Consider the following 17,834-nt stretch of genomic DNA (forward strand, 5'->3'; position numbering starts at 1 on the left):
CATAAAATGCTCTTCTATGGCCATACGAAAAAGTGGGATTTCGAACAGCTTCCAGCTACCCAGTTAGAAAACGTGGTGCCTTGGGGGTTTATTTCAGCACTGGGATTTGGGTGGAAAAGCTTTATCCTCCTGTGTGTGATGACTTGGACTTCATCATGGGTGCTGCCTTGTGATAAAGCTGTGCTTTTAAAAAGGGTGGCTAAACTCAGTGCCTTGCTGCTTGATGATGTCGACTGCATCTTCACCCAGTGTAACCCGAGTGTGTGGCAAGGATGGCCGCGTTTCCAATGGTACAAAACACCGATGTTCTTTACAGTACCGATCGTTTCTTGCCTTAATTTACTTTGCAGAACACCTTCCCCCCCCCTGCAAACACTGCTGGACCTGATGGCAAAGCCCGGTGCCTGCAGGGATGCCGAGGACCCGCCGCTGTGGTGCTGGTGCCGAGCAGCCGATGACCGACCATCCCTGACACGAGATACAGGCATGGGACCTCCAAAACCTCATGGACATCGCTGGTTTATGCTGTATGGACTCAGCACGTTACCCACCCATGGCGCTCGCCCTTTATTCGGAAGAAACGCTGAAATACGCCATTAGTAACGAGGTCCCCCCCCGTTATCTCCATCGCTGGGGCAAAGGGGGAAGATGGCGGCGGCGGCCGCTCCCCTCAGCGGCGGCGGGAAGCAGGGCGGGGGGGGGGGGCAGCGAGGAGGGCGTCGGCTGGTACCCGCCCCTCGCGCGCCCTCCGCCCTCCCTCACGCGGCGCCGCCATTTTGCAAGCGGACGACTGGAGGCGCTGGGCTCCGCCGTTGCCTCTGCCTGTGTCCCCCCCCTTTCCCCTCCCCTCCGGCCGGGGCTGCCTTCTCCCGGGGCCGGGGGGCCGGAGCCGGCAGGTAAGGCCTTCAGCAAGGGGGCACACCCGCCCGCCCGCTCAGCCCACTTCAGCCGGCTGTGTGAGCGGCAGGACGTCCTCCTTCCTTAGCGCTCTGTCCCCCATCCCTCAACGGCAGGGTTGAGCCGTCTGAGGAACGGCGGCTTCGTCGCCCTCCCCTCCGGGGCCGTATGGGTAGGGAGGAACCTGCCCCGGGCTGCGGGGTGCTGCCTGCAGGTGAAAGGAGCGGTGTGCCCAGGCCTCTCCCATGAGGAGGGGAGGGATCTTCAGGTACCCCGGGGTCTGTGTAACTGTTCTGGAGCTGAAGGACTTGTAGGGAGGTGTGGGGTGGAGGGGTCAACCCTCTGTGTTTAGCCCAGGGAGGCAGGTTAGTGTGGAAGGTCCTTCTGGGATCTCTCTGTGGGGAGATGGGCGAGAGGGTTCTGTTCTTCCAGGCCGTGGGCATCAGTTCCTTAGTACCATGGTTATTCCTGCCTCTGTTGCTTTCTGTGTGGGCATCCTCAGTGTAAACCCGGTGATGTGTACCCAGTAATTGTTATCATCATGGTCTGTCTGTGTTAACTGTGTGCAGCCCAAAGGGAAGGGCAGGAGTCTGTGGGCTTCAGCCTACTCTGTGATGTATGTGTGCTCCTGCACCTGATGGAGGCTTGAAAGCTTTGTCCACCTCAAGCTGAGAGCCCTGGTCCCATGTACCCTTGTGGAGTCATGTTCTTACACACCTAATAAAGTTCTGTGAGCTTCCTTTTGTCCCAACACCTGTTTCAGGGTTGATCCATCAATATTAACTCTATAAATGCAGCTTCCCTCCCTCCATGTGCGCTATTGCCCACTTGTTGCTGCTGAAATACATCTACAAGGCAGCCCTTGGCCTATGGTTATGTGAAGAGCTCTGTTCAGTGTTGCTTGTGAGTATGTCAGTATCTTGCTGTGATGTAAAATGCATCCTGAACGATAACCAAGAACCAGCAGCTCTTGTCTTTCAGCTCTTTCACTCCTAACTCTTCTTAAGAGAGAGTAAAGAAGGTAACACAATTGGAAGGAAGCTGTGCCTTCAAAACACTGTGATTATTGTTAGTAACATTGGCAGTTGTCTCTACATTGTTCCCATCTAATCGCACAAGCAGGATGCGTTCAGGTGTCCTTCTGGGACCTAGTACATGCTCACTTTGGGTCTTTAACACCCTTATGACTGTTTGATGGATAATGGCCATTAGTTACCAGCTGGGAGTTACAGGGAGTAAGTGAGCAACAGAACAAAGCAAGAAACACTAGCTAAGCAATAGGTTTCTGCTTACACTGATGTTTACCTAGTTTGGGAGGGGTATAGTTAGGTTTAGACTTTATGTCTCTGACCATACTGCCTTATAGGATTATTATTTTCCAGTATTCTTGTCTTAAAGCAAAGGCTGAAAGGGGCAGGGTCTTTCTTTAGGGCCCATCAGGTTCTAGTAGAGTTGAAACATCCAGGTATTCAAATTCTGTTGCCAGAGTTGTTCCTGTTTATGCTCATGCTCTGCACATGTTGGAGGTTTTGATGACAGGCAGGTTTCATTCACAGCAGTTGAGCATAGCACAGCCTCTGCATAAAGGGAGTCAGGAAGTCCCTGACTTGGGCTCTTAGTACAGTTTCTGTGATGAGGTCAAAGTGAGTAAGGGTGAAAAGCTGGGCTAAATGAGGTTACGGAGCAAGCCAGCTGTTCCTGTGAGTCTGGAAGCTTACTTTGCTTTTAGATGCTGTTTTTGAGTACTTAATAGTACTGGTTACGGTTGATACACCATCAGGTTGTTGTAACATAGCGTTTCTCAGCAGGGAGGTGTTTTGTCAGCAAAAAAAGTTCCTGATTTATCCTAAGTTCTGTTTATTTTGCTTTGAATTGTGATACTTGTATTTGATATTTTCAGTCCCCTTCATAATGCTGAAATGGCTGCTGAAGGGTTGGACTATTTATACAGCAGACATGCAGTGTGGTAGCCTTTTGTGTGTAGCAGTTTTGAGTTGAATGCTACTTTGCTCTATCAGCAACTGCTGGTAATGTGATTGCTTCTTTTTTCTTTATATGAATAGAATGTTACAGTAGAATTAGTAATGGAAATGTGATGTTATAAAGAAGAGTAAAACGTGTGAAGATGGAATCCCATCAAAGCCTTGGCAGGAGTAGTGCTTTGTACCCTTGTTTGCAAAAGACCCATAAAGATTGTATAGATTTCCTCTTGATATTTTTCTCCTGTTTCCACAGGAGAGATATTAGTACCAAAGAATGACAAGAACTGCTTCACCAAGTGGCTGCATTGTGCAAGAGGTCATTATTTACAGCTACCAGCTATATTGAACTCTTCCTTACATTTCATCCTTCTTTGTAAGTTTATAATTTGTTGCAAAGTGATGGAAAGATACACAGCTGTGGAAATAGACTCTTTTGGCCAGAGCCAGGATCCTTGGGCTGTTTAGCTCAATTCTACCTCTTTGTGATCTTGCAAAAGTCAGTAAATGTTGCTCAGTTCAGGAAAATGAACTGGACAAGCTGGTGGAAAAGAGAATCTGTGTTACTGATGATAGCCTGAGGAAAACATTTAAGTTAGAAAGTTGTCTTGGGGGATGTTTGGAGACCCTAGGGGAAGCATTCTGCTGGAGGGTGTAGAGCTTGGGGGCAGGAGAAGGAAAGCAGGATGGCCTGAAGGCCTCTTTGTGCCCTGTGTTGGGTGTGCTGAGCTAGGTCAGGAATGTTCTGACGGATACATTTGTGGTACTACTATTGATAACAAATATTGAGGATGCTGGAAAATAACAGGCTTGTGGGAAACTCTTCACTTTCTAAACAGGGAAAATCTGGTTTTTGTTTTTAATATTGTGGCTTTAACAGACCTTTGATCTCTTGCAGTCTTCTAGAAGCGGAAAAACAACTTAGGTTTGATGTTTTGTGTGCCATCAACTGAAATTGGGGCCATCATGAATGTAACCAAGGGTGGACTGGTGCTGTTTTCAGCTAATTCTAATTCGTCATGCATGGAACTGTCCAAGAGGATTGCTGAGTAAGTAGAACCTCCTGCAGGGCCACTCAGGATCTTGGTGTTACTGGGTTGTGGCTTATTTTACTTCAGACAGATTTCTTATTTTAAGGGAAGCTATATGGGAAACCCACCATCGTTTGCAAGGACATGGAGTGTGCTGTATTGCACAGTGTATTTCAACAGATCAATAACAAAGAAAATAACTTGTGTTTAAATTGTTAGGTGGCAGGTTGTGATTTGCTGCAGTATGTTATCGAGAACACGTGGAAAAATGAATGCTTGATGACACTAAATCACGGTACACGCTTTTATCCTGTCCTTCTTGTAGCAGGATATTTCTTAGCAAAGCTCCATTTATCCTGCTCACTGTATTTTAGATGGAAATGTTAATTTAGCTTTAAATGCAGAAATACTTTCAGGAGGACTTTCATGACTTAAGAACGTTTTTACCATGCTACTGTGGAGGTATTGGGTTTCACAACATAACCAGGTGTACTGCAGGGGATCGGCTTCTTCCTGAGCCTTATGGACCTGAGGTTAGGTACAGACAGGAGGAGAATGGAGAGTGCAAGGGATCTTGAGTTACATGTGGCAAGGACTTGGGTATAAGTGCACAGCACACTCTGGTCTCTCATTTCTTTAGTGATGAGGGTCTGTGCTAATACTGAAGTGGAATAAATACAGCAGACATTAGTCTCCTGTTCATCACAGAATGATGCTCGCCAGTATTTCCTACTCACTCTCCACTGACATTCTTTCTATAGAGAGGAACGCTTTAGAAGAGGTCTTTTAAGCATTGCACATGTAATGCTGCTGTGTATATATACGTACATATTTGTCAACATCTGTGGAATGTATATAGAGATACATGTTAGAAATTGTTGCATGATTCAGTAATCAAGTGTTATTCTGCTTGTTTCTTCCCAGCCTGACTTGAAATGAGTTTAGCTGAGCCTGGGGTGCAGATTCTGGAAACTAGATGCTTTGTTAAGAGGTTTCCACTATAATTACTGGGTTTATGCTTTGGGATTTTCTGGCTTTGCTTTTCTCCTGTGAAATACAGCCTTTTCAGTGACTGTCACATCGTATAGGCTTTGTTTTGCCCTTCATTTTCCTTTGACATCTCCTTTTCTTTCTTCTGCTCCTGCAGGCGCTTAGGAGTTGAGATGGGGAAGGTTCAGGTTTATCAAGAGCCAAACAGAGGTGAGCATTTAATTGGCAAAACTAGAAACCTGCCTACCTATGATGTGCATGTATTGGTTACCTGTTCCTTACACTCTTGTTGGGTTTTGCTGTTGAAAATATGACATGTTTCTGTTCTTGGCAGAAACAAGAGTGCAGATCCAGGAGTCTGTGAGAGGAAAGGATGTATTCATCATCCAGACAGTTTCAAAGTGAGTAACTGTTTAAGGACATTGTGCTGACATTTTGACTGTCCATAGGAATGCTTCTATTTTAATTTTTCTTCTCATGTGTGAAATACAGTATAATAAGCTTAGGTTAACTACATAGAGGCTTCTCTTTTTAGTTTTGTTGCTGTTGTTTTGATTTTTGATATGTGCACAAAGGAGACTTCAGGGACTCTTCATCAGGGATAGGGGTAGGACAAGGGTAACGTGTTCAAACTGAAACAGGGGAAGTTCAGGTTAGATACAAGGAAGAGAAGTTCTTCACTGTGAGTGTGGTGAGGCACTGGCACAGGTTGCCCAGAGAAGTGGTGAGTGCTCCGTCCCTGGCAGTGTTCAAGGCCAGGTTGAACAGAGCCTTGGGTGACATGGTCTAGTGTGAGGCCTCCCTGCCCATGGCAGGGGGTTGGAACTGGATGATCTTAAGGTCCTTTCCAACCCAAACTGTTCTATGATTCTATGAAAAGATGCTGTTTTAATTTTCAGTTAAATATGAGTTCACTGAATATGAGACTATTCATTGAATATGTCAATAAAACTTTCCCCTGGGACTCTGCATTCTTTTGTCAAGCACATTCTTTTGCTTATGTTATTCTTTTAAAATTATTCCCTTCCCAGTTACCTGTCTCTAGCACCATTATAAAGGTCTGAATTTGGAGGAGCGTTTCCTAGGCAGTGTCCTGTCATTCAGAAAAGAACTTTACAAATGGTGAGATTTGTTTTAATGGCAACAGAAACAGGAGGTCTCTTAGTTGATGACCAGTTCTCATCTAAAAAGATAAACCTATCATCTAGGGCAAAAAATAGATGGCAATTGTTAAATATTTTGCCTGCTAAATATTGAACAATAGAGGAACCTGTTGTAAAGTCTGAAACTTAAAAAAAAAGCTTATCTGTATTAAAAAATACATTTATATTATTTTGTGCATGAAAGAAGGAGATGTTGGAGATGAATTATGGGCTGCTTTGTTACAGCAGCATGGTATAACAAAAACTGCTGAATTACTCCCACCTAATTCAGCTCAAAATAGCTAAGTGGAAAAAAAAAATGGTGAGGTCTAATTCTAGTGAAGGATTCAAATGCTGTGTCCAGGGCACTGTCCATCCTGGGGAGCACGGCTGGATTCTTAGTGCAGATCACTCAGTCACAGTACTCTTTACTGCCATGGAGCAGGTATAAATACTGTGTTAAATAGAGGATTCTTATGCACAAAATACAGAACTGGATGCTTCTTGTTCCAGGGATGTGAATACTACGATCATGGAACTCCTAATCATGGTGTATGCTTGTAAAACCTCCTGTGCCAAAAGCATTATTGGAGTGATTCCTTACTTCCCGTACAGCAAACAGTGCAAGATGAGGAAAAGGGGCTCCATTGTCTCTAAGTTACTGGCCTCCATGATGTGCAAAGCTGGTAAGAGTGCAGCTCTTCTGAAATAATCAGGGCAATGGGGGCTCTTGCTGTCAGTTTTCAGGTTTAGAGGTGTCTGTGTACAAGTTGGGCTGCTAAGGTTTTTTTTTATGTGTTAAAACCCACGTAGGAAGGAGAATGTCATTAGAAATGTTTCTGAATGAGTTCATGGAGAAAACCCAAACTTGTAACAGCCCTTTTACGTTGTGTCCTCCTGAGCTGACAGGGTGAGGCAACTGGACTCCGCTGCTCTGGGCAGTGGTGTCTCTCTCAGAATACTGCTCTTTGCCTTTCTGACACTCTGGAGCAGTTGTGCCTTGTCATTGCTCGCCTGTTTTTTACCTGTTGGATGAATGCGCTTTGTCCTTTACATTTGACATGCGGTGGGAGTTTTGAGTTTTCATTTTCACAGCCTTCAGCACACCTGCTCCTTTCCTTTTGCTCCTATCCCTGGGAAAAATCAGCAGTTCCAGTGAACACAGTGTGGCCTGGTTTCTTATTTTTAGAGAAGTGTTTTGATCATTAGGATTTGGGCTCATTTTTCAGGAGTTCAGAACTTGAGTATTAGTTGTGGGTCTTGTTGTGTGGCACAGGACAATTATCTCCTTAGTGCTCTCATTTTGTCACATGTAGAATGGAGAAGGATCTTCCCTGCCGCAGTGTGGCACTGCTGAGTCAATTATGAAGCGTTCTGAGGTCCTTTTGGAGAGGACACTAGCAGTCTGGGAAGTTACTGAAGAGGAATGGAATTAATGTGCTCTGTGCTTTCACAGAGGTAGTATTCTTGTGCTAATACATCTTAGCAGTTTTGGTTTGGCCACACTTCAGTGAAACTTAGTAGTGAAATAGAGCGTGGTCCTTCTCTCTTACTTTTCTTGATGTGTTTCTCCATATGTCGTTTTACTTATGTATCTTTTTTAAAGGACTAACTCACCTTATTACCATGGATCTACACCAGAAGGAAATACAGGGCTTCTTCAATATTCCAGTTGATAATCTGAGAGCATCTCCATTTTTACTGCAGTACATCCAGGAAGAGGTGAGGAAGCCCTGCTGTTACACTTGCTTTTTTTGAATGATGTTTTGTTATGTCTCAAGGCTTCTGAAACAAATTCCTCTGAAGGAACTTAACTCCTCAAATAGCGTTTTAAAGGGGGAAGGGAGTGGTGTTGGGCAGTTAGTACTTTTCTTCCCGACAGGCTTTACTTTTGCTTTCATGAATAGCTGGTGTTTTATCCATGCAGTGATGCTGTTCTGTCTTCTTAGATATGTTCCTCTAACTAGTATTGAAAAGAAATGAGGATTTTCTTGCTCTTGATATCCTCTTCTTTTCCTGTTTGCAGTTTTGACATCTATAGGATGGACTGCTTGTGTAGGTGTAATTTATATTGTGTTATGAAAACACTTTGGAAGTGAAGTTGTAAACTGAGAGAGCCTATCGATCCTCCTCTCAAAGCAGGAACAGATGACTTCTTGTGTGGAAATCCTCACCTGCTGTTTGTTCAGCATGTCTTGACTTGAGCTTAACTTCAAATGTTCTGTGCATCCATTTTCCCATCTTATTTTTATAAGTGCTTTGAGAAGTGCTACTGGTAGATTCATATCTATAAAAATTGTGCAAATGATAATTGTAGGTGTGCAAATGATAATTGTAGGTGTGAGATGGGGATAATGCCTCTGACTAATGATAATGGGGAATGAAGAACATGGTTTTTTCCTAGTGAGAGAAAAGGTTTTGCTCACTCTTACTTCTGAGTCAAGTTTATTTTCATAGAGCTATAAATGCCTCAATTTAAAGGAAACAAACAAAACAACAAAGCAACATGATTTTGTTATGACAAATATAACATGAGTTATGTTACGTTTGGGGAATTAGTTGCCATTTGGTAATCTGTCATTATCATTTCGTTTAGTAATAGAGTCCAAGAGGATTATAGAGCTAGAACTAGATGACAAAGCTCCAAGCTCTGCCTTTGCCACATTCATTCACCGTATATACCAGGAGGGAAGTACTGAATGTTGGAAGCACTTTGTAAGTTAAAAAAAAGGAAAAAGCATGGAAAACCAAGTGTGCAGAAACAAGACAAGTTCTGCCTTTATATTGAATGTATGGGAGTTACGGTCCCTGACAAGAGCATTGTCCTGGTTTAGCCTTGAAGCACATTTTGGTACATGAACTCTTAATGCTTTCCAAAGAATTGTTACAGCTTTGAGTCTGGCACTGCTATGCAGTCTGTGAAGAAATGAACACTTGTAGAGATCTGCTGGAGTATGTGTAGAGAGGTCTTGAAAGACACTTGAAGTTTCTAATTTCTTCATTCCCCTGCATGTCCATGAGAGCACTTGCTCAATCTCGAGCTGACTGAATGTAGCTGATCAGGTGGGATTTGTATGGTTAAGAGTCTTCACAAGCCACGTCACACATAATGTCTTTCCTTAGATGTTTCATCCAGTGCTGCTCAGGAGGAGTTCAGGATTCAGCTCAGATTCACAGTGGCAGCAGCTTGCTGCATAATCTGACATTGTGAGTGCCAAAGCATGAAGAATGTTTCAAATGGGAGTTGGCATGGGATATATTGAGCAGTACGAAACAGTCCAGCTTGATAAGAATACAGGTCACTTAAAAAGCATTTAACTGAGAGGATGAGGGCTTGTAATTGTTCCCTTGGGGAATTTATGGCTAGGTGTGAAGAGAATTACTTAGTGTTCTGGTGTGAAGACCATCCAATGGTACAAAAATGATACAGTTATTTTCCTTTGTGTGCTTACCAAGTGCTTGACGCTTGGCGTCTTCTCTCTTTGCTATGGGTACGTGTTAATCTCAGAGTGACGTAGCTCTTTGTTACAAGGAGTTGTTGATGTCTTTACTATCTTTTGAATGACATTTCTGGTTTTCTGACTTCATCTTTAAAGAGCTGAGAACAAATTTGATAATTTGGCAGGGGAAAAATGAGGCAATGATGTCTGAACAAGATCAAAGCCTTTATTATGTCAAGTGACAGGCCCTGCCTTGTCCGTAACCTTCCATCACGTTAATCTTTGTAGCCTCTTGTATAACTAAGTGTCTGTAAAGGAGAGAACATGCTGAATTCCCAGTATTATAGGTGGAGTTAGTAGCACTGTGGATTATTAATGTTTCCTGACACGTCCTTAGAAAAGCTCTTGTTTTCAGTTGCTTAGATCCATGCTCAGATTCAGAACTTCATTTTTTCTTTCCCGTGCCTGTTTCAGGTAGAGAGCTTTTGGAAGCACACAGTCAATGTGGTTTGTTGAGGATTAGATTGTGGAAGGATTTACTTTGCTTGTGTTTGAAAAATAACCCCAAATCAACAGGTATTTCTGTGCTCTGGAACTGGTACTTGAGATCTAACTGTAAGGCAACGAAGTGCATGTCAGGGTATCATTCCCCAGATTTGTGCAATTACAGCTGTAACAGATCAGTTCGTAGGTATTTAGTAAACAGTCTTCTGTCCCTCAACGCTGGGATCGTGAGGAGGGGATCTGCTCTGTAGGACTTTGCTGTTGCAGCTGAGAGTGGCTGTGGACTGCTGCTGATAGAAGGTTAGACAGGTTCTCTGTGGGAGATGGATTGTCCCAGAGAACAGTGAAGGAAAATGCTGAGTTTGCAAGGAAGAGAGGGTAAGATGAGCTGTAAAAGGGAGCATATATTGCTGTTGGAAAGGAGGGCTGGAAGCACAAGTATTGGAATGCTCGGAAGTTATGGATGAGGAAAGACAAGTCTCGCATGGAGTCATTGCTTGCAGGGAAAACAGAGGGGGGATAAGAAACTTTTGAGACATGGGGACTAAAATACTGCCGAAATATAGAGGGGGAATCAGGAGTGAGAAGCCAGTATGGGAATGCTGGGGCAGGGGAGGGGCAGCAAACTTTGGAGTAGATCTTGCTAGCAAAGGCTGACTGAATAACCAACCCATGAGGCCTCAAAGTGAAACCCAGACTTGATCTTACCCCTTTGCTGCTGTCAGCATTCACAGCAGCATCCTCTAGTGCTGATCTGCATAGAAGATGGTTTACAGCAATATTAGGCTGTGACACCAGAATGAGTGCAGTGAATGCAGAACTTTTACCCCTTTTGATGCTCTGTATAAAAGAGTTTGATGTGATGGAGAGGTGTTGCTTTTTGGTGTGCTCTGAAAACCAGTAGGAAACAGATGAAACACTGTATTCTCAAGTGGTTAAACTGCCATGTGCACTCACAAGACAAGTTGAACAGGAAACTTTAATTTTGATGGTTTCCTGTTTCTTTTAACATTTGTCCATGTAGCCCTGATGTTCTAAAGCAGATAATTTTATGTCATCCATAACATGTTTATGAAAGCTACAGTTTTTAATACCTGAATTTTCTAAATACCTGTTTTTGCTGAGCTCTGAACTCTCATCATGTACCATGGATTCTTGAGGTTGCTTTCGATGCTTAAAATTCTTCTGGCAAAATAAAGTTCTCTTGATTCTTACTGAGTTTAAATTTGTCTAAAGATATGAAGTAGACATTGCTATCTGTTATTTACTACAGATACCAGACTACAGGAATGCTGTAATTGTGGCCAAATCACCTGCGTCTGCAAAGAGGTGGGTAAGATCTGCTCTCTTGTGTTAGAGCAGGAAATCTCGATCGTGATTTTGTGCTTAGGATCTAGTGAAGGACAGAGATCCCATAATTAGAAGATGCTGCCTTCAAATCCCTCCTAATTCTCCTTTGTAAGATGAGCAGTTTTTACATCATCACTGTAATTATAATAAATCTAAGGAGAGTAAAAAAGCCAAACAAAAGGATGAGGTGAATGAATGCAGTGCTTAGGCTAATGAAAGTTTTTAATCAGATTTGTGTGCATTTGCATCATAAATTTCCTGCTCTGAATGAAAAATGGCTGGAAGTGTAACACCATTAATCCAAAGTAATTGCTAAGCATGGTCATAACCTAGAACATGGTTGATCAGATCCTAAATACATATGGCTTTTACCCAGCGTGGTGGAACAGAATTTGATGGTTGAGATGATTTTGATTGTGAAGTCCTTGTTGGCTGTTCTTAATCCATGAAGCTCTTTAGTTGACTGAGCTCTGTGGAATGACACCACTCTCAGCAGGTGGTGGAAGAGTTGGATGGTGGTTTCTGAGATAATTTATTTGCTGTGGTAAGAACCCCGGAGTTTCTTGAAAAGTTATTTAGATGGGTCATGATACTCTTTGTAAGAAAGGTTTCTTTTATTTTATATAGCAAATTGGGCATACTCTTATTTGTGGCAGTATAGTGAAGGGAACAACTTTGGTCACATTTCTTTTCCAGCAGTACTTCTTATATGATTTCTTTTGTTTTGGCCAGTTACTTTACATTTACTTGTCTTTGTTTCTTTTACTTGGTACCAGTATTGCCTCTTGTTGGAGCATTTCATGCTTGTCAAGTAACTGTGCATGCCAGCAAATAGTCTGTATGTTCCTTTAGCTGATCAGACAGATAAGTTGCACACATAACCTGTTTGGGTAGGAGGGGATCTCAGAGCTGTAGTGTTTAGCTTCTTCATGTCCACATGTGAGCATTTAAGAGCAGTGTTTGAGGAGGTACATAATGTTTGGAAAAGGCTGATGGAATGTTTCAGCCTAATCAAGGAAAACACTTGTCAGATGAATGCCAACTGTGTAAGAGAACCTCTCCTCGATGAAGTCAGAATGTTTCTGTGGTTTCTGAGCTCACTGGAAAATGAATAAATCATTTTACTGTTACTTTGAACTTCATTCAATTAAATACTGCATTTTAAAGTAGTTATTATGGTTTTGTTGATAGGATTAAGCCTTCGAAGACTTAACCCAAAATGTTTGGGGTTATCTGGAATTAACTGCTTGCAAAACCAATCCTGTGTGCTGACCACAGGGCAGAAGATTCTTTAGTTTGAAGTCACTGAGTAGTCACGATGGGCACATTATTCTCTGGACTTTGAGTTGTTTGGGTAGTGAAACAGGGCTTCAGTGTGAAGAAGCTGATTCAGGCTATTAGATGCTAATGAGAGAACAAAGTGGCTCACCCTGAACGTATCAGGCCCACTTTGCCCAGAAGTCTGGATGACTGGCTTAGGCTAGATATGGACTTCTGGGATGTGTAAGGTAGGATGAATCTGTTACTTTTGACTTGCTGCTTCCAGGTTCTGGGATACAGTGTCTGTGAAATTCCTGTTTTCCTGTCTCTGCTGTCCCCACTCCCCCAGCTGACCTCACAGTCTTTTACATAAATTCCTAATTTTAGTTAAACTGCACAGTGAAGGAGCTTTATGTAAATCAGTAAAAATCCAGGCTGTGACTTTGAAGTGTGGTTTGTCAGGCAAAATGATTGTCTGGATTCCCTTTTCTGTAGGATGTCTGAGGTTGTGTCAGGGATATTGCCTTTATTTAGCGCACATCTTGCTAAAAATAAATTGGTGAACACTTGTTTTCTGTTTTCCTGTAAGTATATATAGATTTTCCTATTAAATATAGCCAGTCCGGTATCCAGGTTGGTTTTGGTTACTGTTAGCTGCAAGCTGCTAAAGCATGGGATCTCAGGAATGCTAAAGGCTAGCAAATAGTTTTCTGACTGTTGGGCAAAACAGAAGGGAAGAATCAGAATGATGTGACTTGTAGCATTGATCCTGTTGCTTAAAATCCACTGTGTGGCTACTTCAAGGTTGTTCTGACTTTCACAGCATGATGAAACCAAGATTCTAAAGGACCAGTGGTTTCTTCTATCCATTTTCCTAAACTTTTAGGATCATTCAGTTTTTCCTCTGAAACATTAGGAATAAAATGGGAATAGATTAGGATTGTACAAACATGAATTACTGTAGATGTAATGAATTTCTGTTGTTTTTAACCCTTTCCCTACAGGGCCCAGTCCTTTGCTGAGCGCTTACGGTTGGGAATTGCAGTGATTCATGGGGAGGCTCAGGATGCAGAGTCTGACATGGTGGATGGTCGCCACTCGCCACCTACAGCCAAAAACGTAGCTGCTATTCATCCCAGTCTGGAGATACCCAGTAAGTAAGTTTGTATGTGAAGGTGTTGTTTTCTGTGGGTTTGGGAATGGGGCTGGCAGTGATGGGACGTTTTTAGGGGCAAAAAAGAGAGGTTTTTTCCATACTAATAGGAGAAAAAGATTCCTTTTTGATGCTTTTTACATGGTTTTAGTGCTAGGCTGTGTGAGAGGTCTGTGTAGACTGCATTACAGGCAGTCAGAACCCATCGCAGAGAGGCCTCACTTTTTTTGCCATTTACTTTCCCATAGGAATTTTTCTGGGATACAGAACTAATAAGCTGAGTTGGCTCTGGTTTTGTGTGTAGCTGTATAATGTCACAGCCCTTCACAATGACCTTGCTGAATGTGGATGTGACCTATAGCTGCACAAGGCCAGCTTCATTGCATAAACACAGCTTGGACTTCAGTAGGGTGGTTGAACTGGTTGTTTGCAAACCACTCTATTCTCTGGACTAAAATGAAGAATTAATTGACTTTGTTAAGAATTTGGGCGTAAATGAATGTAGTTATTTTCTTAAGCTTAGCCAAAGTATTATTTTGTATTAAAATCCTGCTGGTTTTCCCCAGTAACTCTGTGATGGTTGAAATAGTTGTTGCTTCATTTCTCTCTATAACAGTGGTGACCTATGCAAAGCAGGCACTTGAAGTAAACTGTATAAACTTTGTCTCTCTTTCTCCTTTCTACCCCTCTAAAAAAACTTGCTGTTGATCAGTGCTGATTCCTAAGGAAAAACCCCCCATCACAGTTGTTGGAGATGTAGGAGGAAGAATAGCTATCATCGTGGTAAGTAAGATGCCATCACTTCTGCTAAATTACATTAAACATGTGCAAGATTGCAGAAATCAAGTAGATACTCTGCTGTGTCAGCAACTAAAGTTAGGTGGATGGTGGACTGTTGGTACTGTACTGTTTATCAAGTGAGGTTCTGCACTGTGGCTGAACTTGGCCATGTGAGCTATGAAGAGATCTATGTTGAAAACCAGCATTTGGACCTTGTTTCTGTGAAGAGGCAGCTAAAATTCTGTCCAAGTGCTTGCCTGAAGGTGGGGAGCTCAACACAGCTGGTTAGGGGAGAATCACCGCTTCTATCCTGTGAGTTTAGAAATGCTGGTGATGATGCAGCCTGCCTAAAAAAAAAAAAGCAGAGTGTGATCTCTGCACTACTTCTGTTAGTTTGGTTTTTGACTGAATGTCAGTTGTTTTGGCTTTTCCCTCTTTCCCTCATGGAGCAATCTGTCTGTCCCTTGATGCTACAGTACCTTTGGATGCTCTCCTTTTTTGCTCTTTCACTCTTACTATCCAGCTCAGGTGTCTGAATAACTGCATCAATAAAAATGTCCATTTTGCATTGGCTTGTTCAAGGTGTAATGTTGTTTTGGGTGTGTTGCTGGTGGATCTTCATTGACTTGATCTCCTCTTGCCAGGATGACATCATAGATGACGTTGACAGCTTCCTGGCTGCAGCTGAGACCCTCAAGGAGCGGGGGGCTTACAAGATCTTTGTAATGGCTACGCATGGCCTCTTATCTTCAGATGCTCCCAGGCTCATAGAGGAATCTGCAATTGATGAGGTAAGCGTGGATCATGGATTCTGAACTTCTCATCAGATGGATTGGGCTTTTATAAGCAAAGAGCTTTCTCCTGACTTGACTGTTAAAATACACTGGTGTGAAGATTTTAGCTGGAAGGTTCCTGGATTTGGGCTTTGTGACTGTGGAATTGTATGCTAGAATATTAGCGTCTACACATCCTGAAAGTATAGTGACAGGAAGGTAGGGAAGTTGTGAGATGAGGGACTACCTGTGCTGGTAGTCTTTGTTCCCTTCAGTCTGGGGGAGATTTTCCTTCCTTCCTTTGGACCTGCATGGCAGAGTGAATGAAGAGAAGGAAGGACAGTGCCATTAGTATCCATGGATATGTGCAACCCTGTGGCAATGCATGGCTCTTCCTAAGGTTTTAACCCTGACAGTAATGTAAAGGGTGGCTTCACAGGATCTGGTGGGTGGATGTTTCCTTCCACAGCTTTAATACAGGAGGTGGAAAAGAGCTACATCCTTCTGATTGTTTTCTTTCTGTAGGTGGTTGTTACAAACACAATCCCACATGAAATACAGAAACTCCAGTGCCCTAAAATCAAGACTGTGGATATCAGCATGATCCTCTCGGAAGCCATTCGCAGGATCCATAATGGGGAATCCATGTCTTACCTCTTCAGAAATATAGGACTGGATGATTAATGCATCTTCCTCTAAAGAAGTAGAATAAACCCCAAACTGGGCCAAACTGGAAGCAGATACCGAGCTGTGAAGTGTCATACTTACCTTAATATTTCTATTGAGCCACTTCTTGTTTTCTCTTGGTTTTAAGTATCAAGGTAGAACAGTTTTTAAGAACATTTTTCTTTGGAGGGTTTTATTTTTTGGGGAGGGTAGGGAGGTGGGAGGGGAAGAAACATTTTCAGAGAACCTGTTAGTTGCTTTTAGGTTAGTTGCACTACATACATGATGGAAAACAACCCCCAAAAACACTTGAGGTAAGAATTTGGCTTCTAAATTAAGCATTCCTCTCCCAAAGCTGCTTGCTACAAGTGCTTTAAAAGATAATAAAATGAAGTGACTGTATAATACTTGCGTTTTAAAAGCCAAAAAGGTTGTACTGTTGTTGGCAGTTGAGTGATTTTGTAGGAGTGCTTTTATAGAAAAGCAGATGAAATATGCACCTGTATTTATTTTCTGCCACAAAGAATAAAGACTTGTTTTTGTGTGAGCTTTCTAAAAATGTTCATGTACCAGTCACTTGTCTTCTAAAGTGTGTCCCCTTAAAGTGCTCTGCAGGGCAGGAGGTGAAGTGATTGTTTTATCCTCATGGGTTCCTTTGGAATGTGAATGGGACTCACGCTGCTTGGCAGTATAGAGAGTGATGTATGTGTGGTGGTTGTTATAGTGAAACACCTGCAGAAGAGGAGGAAAGGTGGCTTTTCCCTAATACTGATCCTCGTGGTCGTTTATCAACCCATCTTCTGCTGAGCAGCCTTGTAAAACCGAAAATACAACCTCTCACCTTCCTGGTGCTACCAAAGGGGTTTAGATGAGTTATAATTTGGCCATTCTGGCCCACTTCCAGTGGACTGCTTTGCTTTGGGGGATGTAGGGAGCAAAATCTATGGCTGGCTGTCCCAGAACAGGGAATTGAGGGGCAAAGGTTCCAACTGAGATGCATGGGTGAGCGCACAGATAACGGCTGTAATGCAGAGCTTATCTTGTTGAGGTTTGTTTTCCCAGCCATCCTTACGGAGGTGTGTGTGGGATGCCTGGCTAGCTGCCCAGCTGAACTTCCAGTCTTGGAGACCTGACCTTCCTGACCTGCCACAGAGACAGCTCTTGGAACTGAAGGGCATGTAGGGGTTGCTTGGTCTAATCTCTCCATCAGCATCCAGCAAGGGAGTATAGAATTTTTGGCATGTTCAAAACCAGAAGTGAAAATTCACCTTTGTTATCACCATTTTACTTGAGACAAACTTCCAAGGGTCTTCAGAGGTTCATTTGCTGTCAAGGATAAAACCAGGTTTTTCCTTCCCTTTTCAGTGGTGGTGCAGCACTGGGCACGGTGGAGGCCTGTGATGGGAAGACCTCCGTGCTGCTCAAAGAGCTCCAGGACTTGATCTTGGTGCACTGAGCCTGAGAGCTGGTGGTTTTATTTCACAGTCGCTGTTCAGATAACCCTGTTCTTCCTTCTCTGAGCTTAAGTTTTGTCAGATTATTCCATTTGATTTTTGCACTCCCGTCCAGAGAGGTACAAAGTGACCAAACACAAGGCTGCACCTGCTTGTACTTTAATGACAGTGGGTTATTAAACACTTCAGTGATGTTAATAGATACACCAAGCTGACTTACTAACACTTGTACCTACTTTGAATGTGTTAATGCAGTTTAATTCTAGCTGAGCAGTGAGGGAGAACTTCAGTTCCTCTCTTGGAGCACAGACCTGCTCCTGGGTGCGTCAGCGGCTGCTTCAGAGAGAGGAGAAACCCGCTGACCTCTTGGTTATGGGCACTATTACTTGCAGTGTGTTTACTTTATTAGCAAGAC

At 43.0% G+C, this 17,834-nt stretch overlaps 2 protein-coding genes across 4 annotated transcripts in view; one reads left to right on the top strand and one right to left on the bottom strand.

The window, feature by feature from the left end:
* Positions 1 to 17,834, bottom strand: part of SHMT1 (serine hydroxymethyltransferase 1) — a 64,590-nt gene that overhangs the window by 14,826 nt on the left and 31,930 nt on the right. The gene's annotated exons all lie outside the window — the stretch shown is intronic.
* Positions 620 to 16,512, top strand: PRPSAP2 (phosphoribosyl pyrophosphate synthetase associated protein 2). Of its 3 annotated transcripts, none has more exons than XM_061473160.1 (12): positions 620 to 896; positions 3,133 to 3,252; positions 3,775 to 3,925; positions 5,055 to 5,107; positions 5,232 to 5,298; positions 6,553 to 6,725; positions 7,646 to 7,761; positions 11,257 to 11,312; positions 13,598 to 13,746; positions 14,459 to 14,529; positions 15,171 to 15,317; positions 15,825 to 16,512. In XM_061473160.1, the coding sequence occupies exons 3-12, from the start codon at positions 3,807 to 3,809 to the stop codon at positions 15,981 to 15,983; spliced, it is 1,110 nt and encodes a 369-aa protein (XP_061329144.1). In that variant the 5' UTR covers positions 620 to 896; positions 3,133 to 3,252; positions 3,775 to 3,806; the 3' UTR covers positions 15,984 to 16,512. The 3 variants fall into 3 exon arrangements, with proteins under 3 accessions (XP_061329144.1, XP_061329146.1, XP_061329147.1); XM_061473162.1 differs by having other exon boundaries at positions 3,133 to 3,195; XM_061473163.1 differs by lacking the exon at positions 3,133 to 3,252.

Source organism: Pezoporus flaviventris, unplaced genomic scaffold (genome assembly GCF_033815535.1).
Source record: "Pezoporus flaviventris isolate CSIRO_AGI_PZ_B2104156 unplaced genomic scaffold, CSIRO_AGI_Pfla_v1 ptg000078l, whole genome shotgun sequence".
Lineage (NCBI taxonomy): Eukaryota > Metazoa > Chordata > Aves > Psittaciformes > Psittacidae > Pezoporus > Pezoporus flaviventris.

What these genes read in the sequence shown, in the direction of transcription:
- PRPSAP2 (XM_061473160.1), top strand. Translation starts at nt 3,807, where the DNA reads ATGTTTTGTGTGCCATCAACTGAAATTGGGGCCATCATGAATGTAACC. An exon ending in CTGTCCAAGAGGATTGCTGA is followed by an intron (nt 3,926 to 5,054) that starts GTAAGTAGAACC and finishes CTGCTCCTGCAG; the next exon opens with GCGCTTAGGAGTTGAGATGG. An exon ending in TTATCAAGAGCCAAACAGAG is followed by an intron (nt 5,108 to 5,231) that starts GTGAGCATTTAA and finishes TGTTCTTGGCAG; the next exon opens with AAACAAGAGTGCAGATCCAG.